Genomic DNA, 15749 nt, shown 5'->3' with positions numbered 1-15749 from the left:
CCAGGCTTTACTCTCAACCTTCTGACTCAGACAACAGTGCTACCCACTGACGCACAGCTGACACCTAATATAAATGACGTGTCTGCAAACAGTCTGGAACTTCCTGCTAGATGAACAAGATCTTCGCCCAGTTCATTGTTTCCTGGGGCCTGTACCTAAAATATTTCTGGACTCTGTCTAGATGAACTCACTGGTTTTCTGTTCCGTCTAACCTGTTGATGTAGTACTTGTCCAGGTAAATACAGAAGATATCCCAGTCAGCATTCTCTGTTTGACCCCCTCTCCTGGCCATTGCTCTGCAGTCAGCTGAATTGAGCTGAGTTGGTTGCAGTAGGTCTACCCAAGTTGTAGATGACATTTGAGGTAACTAGAGCTTGAGAAACAGCCATTCATTTTGTGCACCCAGTGACCTTTTAGAGTCTGTTTCTTGTTTGATTGTTGTCATTTTAGCAAACATTAATTTGTCTCCAGTTTAAAAGAAAAGTCTGCTCCCGTTAACTCATTCGCTGTATTAAAAAGAACTGTTATTTGATACAGATGTAACATGCACAATCTGGATAAAGATTAGAGAAAGAATTCTGTCTCCATTACCTGAAGTGCCCAAAGACAACAGTTGCTTCTCATTCAACCACCTTTTATAATCTCATTTCATCAATGTCTAAAGACAATAAATGGTTGTTCTAATTCTTTTCTCAAATGCAGGTAAAATTCATTTTGATGACATTAATTTGGACAATGACTACAATCCTGCTGTTAGTTATGAACAGAGCAAGCTGGCAAATGTACTGTTCACCAGGGAGCTGGCAAAGAAATTAAAAGGTGAGTGCTACAGAATGATACCAGAACTGAGAAGTTATAACTTATCAGGAAAGATTGAACAGGCTGTGGCTGTTTGCTCCATAAATAAGATGACTGAGGGGTGACCTGATAAAGGTCTTCAAGATTATGAAAGGGTTTGATAGGGTAGATGTAAAGAAGATGTTGCAATTTGTGGGCAAGACTAGAACTAGGTGCCATAAGTATATGCAAGTCACTAATAAATCCAATAGGGAATTCAAGAGAAACTTCTTTCTGAGTGTTTCCTGACAACGCAGAGCATGAGCAGAGCGATCGGCGACGTTATGAGCGTGTGTCTGAACATTTGCCAGCTTGCCAGTATGAATCTGCGTGTGCGCGCACCGATGTCACCACACAATGCCAGCAGACGTAATGACGTCCGAGTGTTGCCTCACCTCTCAATGGCTGCAATCGCCGCCGCCTTCATTTCCCCCTTAACCGTACCCTGCTTCGGCCGCTTGCTTCCCACCCCCCCGGCCACTTGCTCGCTGCTCCCACCATCAAGACCAACCCCCCCACACCAGCTACTCGCTTGCTCGCCACCTAGCGAAGCAGCGGGGAACAAGCTGACGAGCATGGAGCAAGTGGCCGCGGGTTTTGGGGTGACAGAAGGAGTGAACCACTGAAAGGAGGCAAGTGGCAAGGCTGGGAGCAAGCGGCAGAAGAGAGGCAGTAGCGAGGCAGGGAGCAAGTGGCTAAGGGGAGGCAGCGATGAGATGGCGAGCAGATGGGTGTGGGAGGAGGCAGTGAAGAGAAACGCGATGGGAGCAGGGTACTGTTAGCGGTGGGATGGAGGTGGCAATCGCAACCGTTTAGGGGGTTTGGGTTTGATTTATTCTTGTGACAAATTGAGCAGCGCCATTTTTATTACTGCCATCTGCCTGAGACATCGCAGACAGTGATGTTTCAGGCGATGAGGCTGCATTTGTGCATGTGCCAGTACTGCACCACCTAATGGTCACATTGTCAGCAAACGCAGCCAACTTCCTTACCCAGAGAATGTGGAACTCACTACCTCAAGGAGTAATTGACCTGAATAGCATTGATGCATTTAAGGGGAAACTGGATAAACATGTGGGCAAAAGGAACAGAAGGATCTGTTGATGGGTTAGATGAAGAAGGGTGAAGAGAGGTTCTTGTAGAGCATAAATGCAGGCATGAACCAGCTAGGCCAAATGCACTGTCTTTTAGATTTAGATTTAGAGATACAGCACTGAAACAGGCCCTTCGGCCCACCGAGTCTGTGCCGACCATTAACCACACATTTATACTAATCCTGCACTAATCCCATATTCCTACCACATCCTCACCTGTCCCTATACTCCCCTACCACCTTCCTATACTAGTGGCAATTTATAATGGCCAATTCACCTATCAACCTGCAAGTCTTTTGGCTGTGGGAGGAAACCGGAGCACCCGGAGGAAACCCACGCAGGCACAGGGAGAACTTACAAACTCCACACAGGCAATACCCAGATTTGAACCTGGGTTAGAATTAGAACATTACAGCGCAGTACAGGCCCTTCGGCCCTCGATGTTGCGCCGACCTGTGAAACCATCTGACCTACACTATTCCATTTTCATCCATATGTCTATCCAATGACCACTTAAATGCCCTTAAAGTTGGTGAATCTACTACTGCTGCAGGCAGGGCGTTCCACGCCCTTACTACTCTCTGAGTAAAGAAACTACCTCTCACATCTGTCCTATATCTATCACCCCTCAACTTGAAGCTATGTCCCCTCGTGTTTGCCATCACCATCCGAGGAAAAAGACGCTCACTATCCACCCTATCTAACCCTCTGATTATCTTATATGTCTCTATTAAGTCACCTCTCCTCCTCCTTCTCTCCAACGAAAGCAACCTCAAGTCCCTCAGCCTTTCCTCGTAAGACCTTCCCTCCATACCAGGCAACATCCTAGTAAATCTCCTCTGCATCCTTTCCATAGCTTCCACATCCTTCCTATAATGCGGTGACCAGAACTGCACGCAATACTCCAGGTGCGGTCTCACCAGAGTTCTGTACAGCTGCAGCATGACCTCGTGGCTCCGAAACTCGATCCCCCTACTAATAAAAGCTAACACACCATATGCCTTCTTAACAGCCCTATTAACCTGGGTAGCAATCTTCAGGGATTTATGCACCTGGACACCAAGATCTCTCTGTTCATCTACACTACCAAGAATCTTCCCATTAGCCCAGTACTCTGCATTCCTGTTACTCCTTCCAAAGTGAATCACCTCACACTTTTCCGCATTAAACTCCATTTGCCATCTCTCAGCCCAGCTCTGCAGCCTATCTATGTCCCTCTGTACCCGACAACATCCTTCGGCACTATCCACAACTCCACCGACTTTAGTGTCATCTGCAAATTTACTAACCCACCCTTCTACACCCTCTTCCAGGTCATTTATAAAAATGACAAACAGCAGTGGCCCCAAAACAGATCCTTGCGGTACACCACTAGTAACTAAACTCCAGGATGAACATTTGCCATCAACCACCACCCTCTGTCTTCTTTCAGCTAGCCAATTTCTGATCCAAAGCTCTAAATCACCTTCAACCCCATACTTCCGTATTTTCTGCAATAGCCTACCGTGGGGAACCTTATCAAACGCCTTACTGAAATCCATATACACCACATCCACTGCTTTACCCTCATCCACCTGTTTGGTCACCTTCTCGAAAAACTCAATAAGGTTTGTGAGGCACGACCTACCCGTCACAAAACCGTGCTGACTATCTCTAATGAACTTATTCTTTTCAAGATGATTATAAATCCTGTCTCTTATAACCTTTTCCAACATTTTACCCACAACCGAAGTAAGGCTCACAGGTCTATAATTACCAGGGCCGTCTCTACTCCCCTTCTTGAACAAGGGGACAACATTTGCTATCCTCCAGTCTTCCGGCACTGTTCCTGTCGACAATGATGACATAAAGATCAAGGACAAAGGCTCTGCAATCTCCTCCCTTGCTTCCCAGAGAATCCTAGGATAAATCCCATCTGGCCCAGGGGACTTATCTATTTTCACACTTTCCAAAATTGATAACACCTCCTCCTTGTGAACCTGAATCCCATCTAGCCTAGTAGCCTGAATCTCAGTATTCTCAACAACATTTTCTTTCTCTACTGTAAATACTGATGCAAAATATTCATTTAACACTTCCCCTATCTCCTCTGATTCCACACACAACTTCCCACTACTATCCTTGATTGGCCCTAATCTAACTCTAGTCATTCTTTTATTCCTGATATACCTATAGAAAGCCTTAGGGTTTTCCCAGATCCTATCCACCAATGACTTCTCGTGTCCTCTCCTTGCTCTTCTTAGCTCTCCCTTTAGATCTTTCCTGGCTAGCTTGTAACTCTCAAGTGCCCTAACTGAGCCTTCACGTCTCATCCTAACATAAGCCTTCTTTTTCCTCTTGACAAGCGCTTCAACTTCTTTAGTAAACCACGGCTCCCTCGCTCGACAACTTCCTCCCTGCCTCACAGGTACATATTTATCAAGGACACGCAGTAGCTGCTCCTTGAATAAGCTCCACATTTCGATTGTTCCCATCCCCTGCAGTTTCCTTCCCCATCCTTCGCATCCTAAATCTTGCCTAATCGCATCATAATTTCCTTTCCCCCAGCTATAATTCTTGCCCTGCGGTATATACCTGTCCCTGCCCATCGCTAAGGTAAACCTAACCGAATTGTGATCACTATCGCCAAAGTGCTCACCTACATCTAAATCTAACACCTGGCCGGGTTCATTTCCCAGTACCAAATCCAATGTGGCATCGTCCCTAGTTGGCCTGTCTACATACTGTGTCAGAAAACCCTCCTGCACACACTGGACAAAAACTGACCCATCTAAAGTACTCGAACTATAGTATTTCCAGTCGATATTTGGAAAGTTAAAGTCCCCCATAACAACTACCCTGTTACTCTCGCCCCAACGAGAATCATCTTCGCTATCCTTTCCTCTACATCTCTGGAACTATTCGGAGGTCTATAAAAGACTCCCAACAGGGTGACCTCTCCTATCCTGTTTCTAACCTCGGCCCATACTACCTCAGTAGACGAGTCCTCAAACGTCCTTTCTGTCGCTGTAATACTCTCCTTGATTAACAATGCCACACCCCCCCCTCTTTTACCATCTTCTCTGTTCTTACTGAAACATCTAAATCCCGGAATCTGCAACATCCATTCCTGCCCCTGCTCTACCCATGTCTCCGAAATGGCCACTACATCGAGATCCCAGGTACCAACCCATGCTGCAAGCTCACCCACCTTATTCCGGATGCTCCTGGCGTTGAAGTAGACACACTTTAAACCAGGTTCTTGCTTGCCAGTGCCCTCTTGCGTCCTTGTAACCATATCCCTGACCTCCACTACTCTCAACATCCTGTACACTGGCGCTACAATTTAGGTTCCCATTCCCCTGCTGAATTAGTTTAAACCCCCCCGAAGAGCACTAGCAAATCTCCCCCCCAGGATATTGGTACCCCTCTGGTTCAGGTGAAGACCATCCTGTTTGTAGAGGTCCCACCTACCCCAGAAAGAGCCCCAATTATCCAGGAAGCCAAAACCCTCCCTCCTGCACCATCCCTGCAGCCACGTGTTCAACTCCTCTCTCTCCCTATTCCTCACTTCGCTATCACGTGGCACGGGCAACAACCCAGAGATAACAACTCTGTTTGTTCTCGCTCTAAGCTTCCACCCGAGCTCCCTGAATTTCTGTCTTAAATCCCCACCTCTCTTCCTACCTATGTCGTTGGTGCCTATGTGGACCACGACTTGGGGCTGCTCCCCCTCCCCCTTAAGGATCCCAAAAACACGATCCGAGACATCACGAACCCTGGCACCTGGGAGGCAACATACCAACCGTGAGTCTCTCTCGTTCCCACAGAACCTCCTATCTGTTCCCCTAACTATGGAGTCCCCAATGACTAATGTTCTGCTCCTCTTCCCCCTTCCCTTCTGAGCAACAGGGACAGACTCTGTGCCAGATACCTGTACCCCATTGCTTACCCCTGGTAAGTCGTCCCCCGCAACAGTATCCAAAACGGTATACCTGTTGTTGAGGGAAACGGCCACAGGGGATCCCTGCACTGCCTGCTGGTTCCCTCTCCTTCCCCTGACGGTAACCCATCTACCTACTTCTTTTACCTGAGGTGTGACTACCTCCCCATAACTCCTCTCAATAACCTCCTCCGCCTCCCGAATGATCCGAAGTTCATCCAGCTCCAGCTCCAGTTCCCTAACGCGGTTCTCGAGGAGCTGGAGTTGGGTGCACTTCCCACAGATGCAGTCAGCAGGGACACTCTTGGCGACCCTTACCTCCCACATTCTGCAGGAGGAACATACAACTGCCTTAACCTCCATTCACACTATTCCAAATTCCCAACAAATCTACTGAAAAACCAAAAACAAAAAGTCAAAACTTGTTAGGTTAGCAATCCAACGGACAGAACTTCTTAAATAAAAAGCTTACCTTATCAACACACCAGAGTCCTTTTTTTTGGTTAGAGGAGGAGGGTGGGTGGGAGACATTACACGTGTAGTGTCTCGGGTACAGCCACCACACAAATATATACTTTTTACTTACCCAGCAGTCCCCTGGTCCTCCGAAAACAAAAGGGAATTCACTTTTAAACTTACACAGAAATTGACTTCACAGCTGTAAGCCCGCTCACGCACCTCCGTTACTATCAAAGCTGCAGTCACCGAAACTAAAAGAAAGAGATTTTACACCACACAAATATATACTTTTTACTTACCCAGCAGTTGCTGGAGCTGTGAGGCTGCGGTGCTAACCACTGCGCCACTGTGCCACCCCTTCAAAAAGACAACTTGATTCGTTGAGCCTTTGTAATGAAGTGAAGGGCTTTGGTGCGGTGCTGGTAATCACTGGGACAAAACTGCTAGGTGGTTGTTATTGGCCTTTGGGATCCTAATTAACTTTAAGAATTTGAGAAGTTTTTTTTTAATTCTTGCCCTTTTTAAAGTTGAAGGATGTGTTCTGGGGTGTCAAATGTGTTGCTTCAACATTCAGTGCTCCAGGTCCGCAATAAGCATGTGTTTAGATGCAAGGAAAGAGCTCCTTTTACTGAGCCCTGACCTGTGTTGTTTAACCCTAAACTCTGAAGAGTGCTTCAAACATTTCCACTTCCTGCACTAATAATCATTGTTCCCAATTGATGCCAAATTATGGCAAGTTTTACAGGTCCATTTATTCTGAACTTGAATCAAATGTTATTCCATTTTCCAGGAAAACCATCCTCAACTGTTTATTTATTTTCTACATTTCTGGGTTGTAATTGTGTCTTCCTTAATTTTAGGAACAGGAGTAACTGCCAATTCTCTCCACCCTGGAGTAGTAATGACTGAGTTGGCACGTCACATGATGCCTAATCTATCTTTATGGTTCAAGATCCTCATTGCATCAATAGCAATCGTCGCCTTTAAGAATCCCTGGCAGGGAGCTCAGACGAGCATTTATTGTGCAGTTGCTGAGGAGCTGGACAATGTTAGCGGCCTGTACTTCAGGTGAGATTGAATTCTTGACTTAGCATCATGTTTACCTGCTTCTTGAGACAGTTGAAAATGCCTGGTAGAAAATTTTAGTCTCTCTCGACATCTCTGCCAGGATCTGACAGTGAATACAAACTAACTTGGCAGAGGTGTGGGAACCAGGAGATAATACAAGAGAGGAACACCAAGGTGCACAGAGAATTGGAAGAGACCGGTAGCACTAGAGTAGGAAATAGCAAAGTATTAGGTGGGGTGAGAGTGAGCACCCTTTGGGCTAAAGGGATCAAGGGATAAGGAGAGAAAGCGGCTAGAGGGGACTGAGTTTGGATGATCAGCCATGATTGTATCGAATGGCGTGCAGGCTGGAAGGGCCAAAAGGCCTACTTATGCTCCTATTTTTCTATGTTTCTAGAGAAGGGAGTACTGTATTAGATGGGAGTGGACTGAGAAGGACTATGAGGAATGCAGGAAAAGGATTACAATGCATGTGTGTAAACACACGTTGTGGTGAATAAAGTTGGTGTGCTCCAAGCACAAATAGCAGTATGGGAATATGATGTCGTGGCAATAATGGAAAAGTGGCTTAAAAATGGCAAAGACTGGGTGCTTCATATACAAGGATATAAAGTGTTCAGAAAAGATAGAGAAGGAAAAAAGGGAGGGGGTGGCAATCCTGATTAGGGAAGACAATGCAGTGCTGGAAAGGGAGGATGTCCTTGAAGGGGCAAGGACAGAATCCATTTGGTTGGAGTTGAGGAGCAAAAAGGATGTGATCACGCTACTGGCAGTATTCTATAGGCCTCCAAAAAGTGTGAGAGATAGGAGCAAATCTGCAGGGAAATCACAGATATGCAAGTACTATAGAGTGGTGATACTGAGGGACGTTAATTATTCAAATATCGAGTTGGGATAATTTTACAGTAAGGGGAAAGGAGTGGAAGGAATTTCTTAAATGTGTTCAGGAGAACTTCTGTGATCAGTATGTTCTCAGCCCACATAGAAAAGAGGCATTGCTGGTCTGGTGCTGGGAAATGAGGGGGCCAAGTGGACCAAGTGTCTGTGGGGAAGCACTTGGATAAGAGTGATCATCATGTTCTAAAGTTTAGGCTAGTAATGCAGAAAGGCAAGGAACAAAATGAGGTAGAATGTCTAGATTGGAAGAGGTCTAAATTCAACACAGAGAAGGGATATAGCCAGGGTAGAATGGAACCAAATACTGGCAGGAAGAGTTGTATTGAAACAATGGATCATCTTTAAGGAACAAATGCTTCAGGTACATACTAGGAACATTCCAACAAGGGTGAAAGGTAGGGGAACCAAAAACAGGGCCCTTGGTTGACGAGGGAGATCAGAGATGATGAAGAAACAAAAAAAGAGGGTGTATGATGCAGGTCAGGTGAACTCATCAAGTGAGAACCAGACCACATACAATAAGTTGAGAGGTGAAGAGGAAAGTAAGACTGGCAAAGAGAGAGTATGAAAATGGAATGGCAGTCAACATAAAAGGGAACCCAAAGATCTTCTACCTGCATGTGAATAGTAAGCAAGTAGTAAGAGGAGGAGTGGGGCCTGTTAGGAACAGAGAGGGTAATGTATGCTTAGAGGTGCAGGTTAAGGCTAATATACTTAATTGAGTACTTTTGTATCAGTGTTTACTAAGGAAATGGAGGCTGTCAAGATGTAAGTAGAAGCAGATAACTGAGGGGAGAAGTACTAAAAAGGGTAGCTTAGGGTAGATAAGTCAGCTGGTCTGGATGGCTAGCTTCTCCGGTTGCTAAAGTAAGTGGGGATGGAGATAGTGCAAAAGGCTTGCCATAATTTTCCAATCTTCCCTGGATACAAGGGAGGTGCCAAAGAATCGAAGAGTGGCAAACATGATACCCCTATTCAAGAAAGGGTGTAAAGACTGCTAGCCATTACAGGCCAGTTAGTTTAACATCAGTGGTGGGTGAGGTGTTAGAAACAGTAGTCAAAGAAAATATCAATGGACACTTGAAGAGATTTGAGTTAATTAAGGATAGCCAGCATGCATTTGTAAAAAGCAGATCATGCTCGACCAATCTAATTGAATTTTTGATGAAGTAACAGAGAAGGTTGATGAAAGGAATACGATGGATGTTGTTTATATGGATTTTAAGAAAGCATTTGATAAGGTACTATCATAAAAGGCTGGTTAACAAAATCGAGGCTCATGGAATAGGAGGGTCAGTGTCCAATTGGATAAAAAAAAAATTGGCTTAATAACAGAAAACAGCGAGTTGTAGTACATGGTTGTTTTTCAGACTGGAGGATGGTAGACAGTGATGTTCCCCAAGGGTCAGTACTGGGACCACTGCTTTTTTTGTTATTATAAATGACTTGGATCTTGGAATATGGAGTAGAACCTCAAAATTTGCTTACGACACCAAACTTGGAGGTACGTCAAACCGTGAGTATGGTATGAGCTGCCTGCAACGCGACAGAGATAGGCTAGCAGAATGGGCAGAGAGGTGGCAGAGGAATTTAATACTGACAACTGTGAGGTGATGCATTTTGGCAGAAGGAATAGAGAGAGGCAATACATACTTAATGGCACAGTTCTAAAAAATATACAGGAACAGAGGGACCAGGGGGTGCATGTGCATCAATCTTTGAAGGTGGCAGGACACATTGAGAGAGTGGTTAGTAAAGCATATGGGATCTTGGGCTTCATAAATAGAGGCATTGAGTGCAAAAGTAGGGAAGTTATGCTGAACCTTTATAAAGCTCTGGTTAGGCTCCAACTGGAGTATTATGTCCAGTTCTGGTCACCACGCTTTAGGAAAGATGTGAGGGTCCTTGAGAGGGTGCAGAGGAGATTTACCAGAATGGTTCCAGAGATGGGGAATTTTAGTTACAAGGTTAGGTTGGAAAATAAAAGCAAAATACTGCGGATGCTGGAAATCTGAAATAAAAACAAGAAATGCTAGAAATACTCAGCAGGTCTGGCAGCATCTGTGGAAAGAGAAGCAGAGTTAACGTTTCGGGTCAGTGACCCTTCTTCGGAAAAGTTGGGGTTGTTTTCGCTGGAGCAAAGGAGATTGAGGAGACATTTGATAGAAGTATACAAGATTATAACAGACTTAGATAAGTTAGACGAGGAAAAACTGTTCCCATCACCTAATGGTACAAGGACTAGGGGACACGGGTTGAAAGTTTTTTGGGCAAAAGATGCAGGGGGAATATCAGGAAGCAGTTTTTTACACAGCGGGTGGTAATGACCTGGAACTCTCTGCCCACAAGGGTGGTGGAAGCGGAGGTTATCAATGACTTCAAGAGGAAGTTGGATGGCCACTTGAGAGAAATAGACTTGCAAGGCTACAGGGATCGAGTGGGGAGTGGGATTGACTGCATAGCTCCGTGGGGAGCTGGCATGGACTCAATGGGCCAAATGGCCTCCTTCTGTGCTGTAAATGACTCTATGAACTCACCAGTGAAGCAGCTAGTAAAGCAATGATTACCAACTTCTAACTCTCTTGCCTTTTGCAGTCTTGCACCTTCTGTCCAGAGGTGTTGTCTATGGCTCGGTGTGTAGCACTCTTGCCTCTGAGGCAGAAGACCATGGGCTCAAGTCCCACTCCAGAGACTTAAAATATAAAAACATAAAATCGAGGCAGACAATTCAGTTTGTGCTGAGGGGGTGCTGTTTTCAGATGAGACATTAAATTGAGGCCCCATTTGCTCTGTCAGGTGGGCATAAAAGATCCTAGTGCAATATTTCAAAGAAGAGCAGTGGAGCTCTCCCTAATGTCCTAGCCAATATTTATCCTTCAGTCAACATCACTGAAACAAATTATCTGACCGTCGTCAACTTGCTGTTTGTGGGAGCTTGCCGCGTGCAAATTGGTTGCAATTTTGCATTACAACAGTGATTACACTTCAATAGCTCTTCATTGGCTGTAAAGCATTATGGGGCATCCTAAGGTTGTGAAAGCCGCTATATAAATGCAAATCGATCTTCTTTCAATTTGCTGCTGTATTGGCGTTTAACATTGACCCCATTTTAAAACCTCGTTTAAAGAACATGAATGTGCCCCCTCAGATTGTGGAACAAAGAACAGCACAGCACAGGAACAGGCCATTCGGCCCTCCAAGCCTGCACTGATCATGATGCCTGTCTAAACTAAAACCTTCTGCACTTCCGGGGTCCGTATCTCTCTATTCCCATCCTATTCATGTATTTGTCAAGATGCCTCTTAAACGTCGCTATCGTACCTGCTTCCACCACCTCCCCCAGCAGCAAGTTCCAGGCACTCACCACCCTCTGTGTTTAAAAAAAAACTTGCCTCGCACATCCCGTCTAAATTTTGCCACTCGCACCTAAAACCTATGTCCCCCTAGTAACTGACTCTTCCACCCTGGGAAAAAGCTTCTGACTATCCACTCTGTCCATGCTACTCATAACTTTGTAAATCTCTATCATGTCGTCCCTCCACCTCCGTCGTTCCAGTGAAAACAATCCGAGTTTATCCAACCTCTCCTCATAGCTAATGCCCTCCAGACCAGGCAACATCCTGGTAAACCTCTTCTGTACCCTCCCCAAAGCCTCCACATCCTTCCGGTAGTGTGGCAACCAGAATTGCACGCAATATTCTAAGTGTGGCCTAACTAAGGTTCTGTACAGCTGCAGCATGACTTGCCAATTTTTATACTCTATGCCCCGACTGATGAAGGCAAGCATGCCGTATGCCTTCTTGACTACCTTAAAACCTATAAGGGTCCTCCAATTGTACAATAATTAGTGTTACAGTACAGTGAGCAATGTACATAATGTGTGGTGACGATGGTGTATACACAAATATTTATAGTTTGCATCTGAAACTCTTACCTTACTATTGATGCTTTTGGGACATAGGAACAGCATCAGAATGTTTGGCTCGTAATCCCTGCCCGTTCTCCCCTACATAGCCAAGGGACCTTGAGACCAGCAGTGCCACCATTGCTGCTACCTGGCTGAGGTCAGCTAACTCAGCACAGTCCAGGAATCAAACATGATATTATTTTAATCTGGTCTGATCCGTTTGTACCAACTGTGGTGTTGGGACTTTGGAGAGTTTGCTAATTCTCCAATGTAAAGTTCTCCTGCAGGAAATACTAAATCCATTTGTGCTTTCTCAGTGGGTTAGGGGGTGGTGGGGGGGGGGGTGGTGTAGTCAATGGATGAAGGGAAACAGCCATGGGGGGAAAAAATTGTGTCCTGACCTATCCCGAGGGAGTAAAGAGTAGATTTTGGCTATGGGCAGGTAACCTATGTTTACCTTCAGTTGGCAAATCTTATCACCAGAAATGGGAAAGCCTAAAGCCAAATGGTTTTAAAAAAAAATCCCAAATATATTGGGGTAGATTTGGACTTTGACAGCAGTTGGCAGTCTGTTTTACATCTTTCCGCATTGTTATTTCCATTGAAGGCGATGGCTGGTGAGTCGCTATCGGCCCTTTTACACCATTACACAATATCTACCCCATTGTAACCTGTTGCCTTGTGGACCGTGTACAGTTAATGCCACATAGTAAACAAATTCTAACTTCATATTTGACAGTGACTGCTGTGCTAAAGAGCCTGCCCCTCAAGCCAGAGATGATGATGATGCCAAGAAACTGTGGGAGCTCAGTGAAAAGATGGTGGGACTTGATGTTTCCGAAGGACAACTGCTTCATACTCCAGAATCCTGAGACATTAACCCACTAGCATCATTATTTTCTGTAATTCCTGCTTGAAGCTTCTCGTATCTAGATGTGTAGTGGTGTTTCTGAACTACTTAAAATGTAATACCAGTTTTGAAAGTGATCCTATTGTCAGGGCTTTAGGTTGTTATGGGCTGGGGTTCATGCACAGATTTTGAAGTTTGGACGGAGCCAATGAAATTTATTAATGTCTTCCGAAACATTAAAGTTCGTTGAGTTTCAAAAAGGCAGTTTATTGGGGGAGAGAATACAAAGCTTGATCTATCATAGGCAGGGCCACTGGCTTTTGTTTCAGGTGGAAAAGATCAGTGGAATTGTAACATGCAATCTGACATGCTAGATAAAAATTCCTCAACAGAATAGGATTTGACTTATTTGGTAAGTAGTGTAGTAGCCTTGTTATAGGTAAGCAAGAGATGACAGAAGGTGTATAAAAAAAATTATAACATCTGTCTCCAATAAAACATCTTGCATTTCATAGAGTCGTAATGGCACAGAATAGAGGTATGCAAAGGAAACCCGACCCAAGTCCGAATGCTGGACCTGGAAGCCCGACCAGAACCCGACACATGCCATCGGATTCCGTCGGGGTCAGGTCGGGTAGCAGGCCTTTACTCATGTACTGATGTAAAGGCCTGCCACCCGACCCGACCCCGACAGGTCCTGCCGACATGTGCCCAGTTTGGGTCGGGTTCGGTCGGACTTCTGGGTCCAGAATTCGGGCTCGCAAAAGAAAGGGTTTCCTTTGCACACCTCTAGCACAGAAGGCCAGAAATATGGACACAGGAATTTATAATGGAAACCAGCTATGGAAACCTGTCACGCTGTAAGTACATCCTCCCTCCTGGCAGGAGCATGTGATTACAGTGTGCTAGTTAAAATATTTATAAATCTGGACATGTGATTGGAAGTAGAACATTGATAGTGTATGACTTTGAAATGGAAACTGAAAGACATCTGTGCTCCCTCATCTAATTATTGCACACCCTCTCTCCCACTTGATGGTGGCAGCTTTGGCTCAGTAGGTAGCACTTTTGCCTTTGAGTTAGAAGGTCATGGGTTCAAGCCCCACTCTGGAAGAGACTTGAGCACTTGACCTTGGCTGATACTTCAGTGCAGTGCTGAGGAAATCCTTCAAGCAACACCACCCAGACAGATGCCCAACAGATTAACAGGTCATTTATTCCATTGCTGTTTGTGGGACCTTGCAATGTGCGAATTAACTGCTGTGTTTGGTTTGTAGTAGAGGCTACGTGTCAAAAGCAGGAGAATGTTCCAGCCTTCATTTACCACTCAGTCAAAATCTCTTTAAAGCAGATTATCTGGTCATTTATCTGATTTCTGCTTGTGGAACCTTGCTGTACACAAATTGGCTGCTGTGTTTGCTTGCATTCTAACAATGACTACACTTCAAAAGTACTTCATTGGCTGTAAAGAGCTTTGGGATGTCACGAGATAGTGAAAAGTGCTATATAAATGCAAATCTAGCTTTATAGAATCGCAAAATACTGCCGATGCTGGAAATCTGAAATATAAACAAGAAATGCTGGAAATACTCAAAAGGTCTGACAGCATCTGTGGAGAGAGAAGCAGAGTTAATGTTTCAGAACTGATGAAAGGTCACAGACCTGAAACGTTAACTCTCCTTCTCTCTCCACAGATGCTGCCTGACTGCTGAGTATTTCCAGCACTTTGTTTTTATTTCAGATTTCCAGCATCTGCAGTATTTTGCTTTTATTTTAATGGCATGTGAGTAACTGTGTTTACAGACATTAATCACCTTCTACAATAATGCCCAGCTATCTGCTAAGCCCCAAACTCGATGGCGTGGGCTAGTTGGAAAAATAGCATGCAGTAAATTGTATCCTACCCGTCCGCCAGCCCATGTGCAGCTACAGTTTGCTGTTCTGTTATGTTGCCTTGACCTGTGCTTCATACTGCATTCTGAGATTGGTTTCCCCACGTTGCAGGCTGCCAATTTTCATTGGAGAGCAGGCAGGAGTGTCAGTTGATTCATGGTAGCTATCCCTGCCTGAGTACTGTTAAAATAAATACCAGGCAACTGTACAAGCCAAGGTCTTTGCTTGGTCTTGGTGTGTCTCAGTGTTGGATTGGCAATTGACAGACCACTATCAAGTTGAATCTGAATCTGCTTCACGTCACTATGAAGATGACATTTAACCTTGCTCTGGCATCTTTCAGAACTTGCATTTGCAAAATATAAATCGTTAATTTTACTGATTTTGTCAAGTAAATCTTGTACCAGAACTGAGATTTCTGTCTTTAATCATAGTCTTTCTTACTGCTAATGTAACATATGGATCACTGTAAATCTTCAAGCAAAAATAAAAGATACATTTAAAGAATTGTTTAATTACAGTCTGTTCCTGTTGATTGCTGGTGAGTTTCAGTCTACAGAGTTTGAAAATGTCCCTGTACTCTGCAATGTATATCATTTACTCCTGAGTTACGTGTATGAATTTTGTACACACAACCTTTCAAAATCATCTTGTGTGCTCTAATAAATTCATGAACGTGGCTGTTTTGTTCACCGGGTGTGTTTAGACTGAAGAGGCTACCTGTACAGTTTGTAAAGCACACTGGTTTGCATTCAGATACAAGCTTGGAGTAGGGGCCAGAATCCTGCTCCATTACCCATCTGATACTAACAGTTGTCTGTG

At 44.7% G+C, this 15749-nt stretch overlaps 1 protein-coding gene across 1 annotated transcript in view; it reads left to right on the top strand.

Annotated features, from left to right (window-relative positions):
• The window catches only part of si:ch211-107o10.3 (uncharacterized protein LOC407663 homolog), a 47162-nt gene extending 31728 nt beyond the window's left edge, over positions 1-15434 (top strand). The window contains exons 5-7 of the mRNA XM_068018231.1: positions 703-819; positions 7173-7380; positions 12924-15434. Coding sequence (XP_067874332.1) covers positions 703-819; positions 7173-7380; positions 12924-13056 — 458 coding nt within the window. The 3' untranslated portion in view covers positions 13057-15434. The remainder of the gene's footprint in view (positions 1-702; positions 820-7172; positions 7381-12923) is intronic.
• Positions 15435-15749: the final 315 nt, after the last annotated feature.

The sequence above is a fragment of the Heterodontus francisci genome, chromosome 38 (genome assembly GCF_036365525.1).
Source record: "Heterodontus francisci isolate sHetFra1 chromosome 38, sHetFra1.hap1, whole genome shotgun sequence".
Classification (NCBI taxonomy): Eukaryota; Metazoa; Chordata; class Chondrichthyes; order Heterodontiformes; family Heterodontidae; genus Heterodontus; species Heterodontus francisci.
This window is presented reverse-complemented; position numbering and strand designations above follow the sequence as displayed.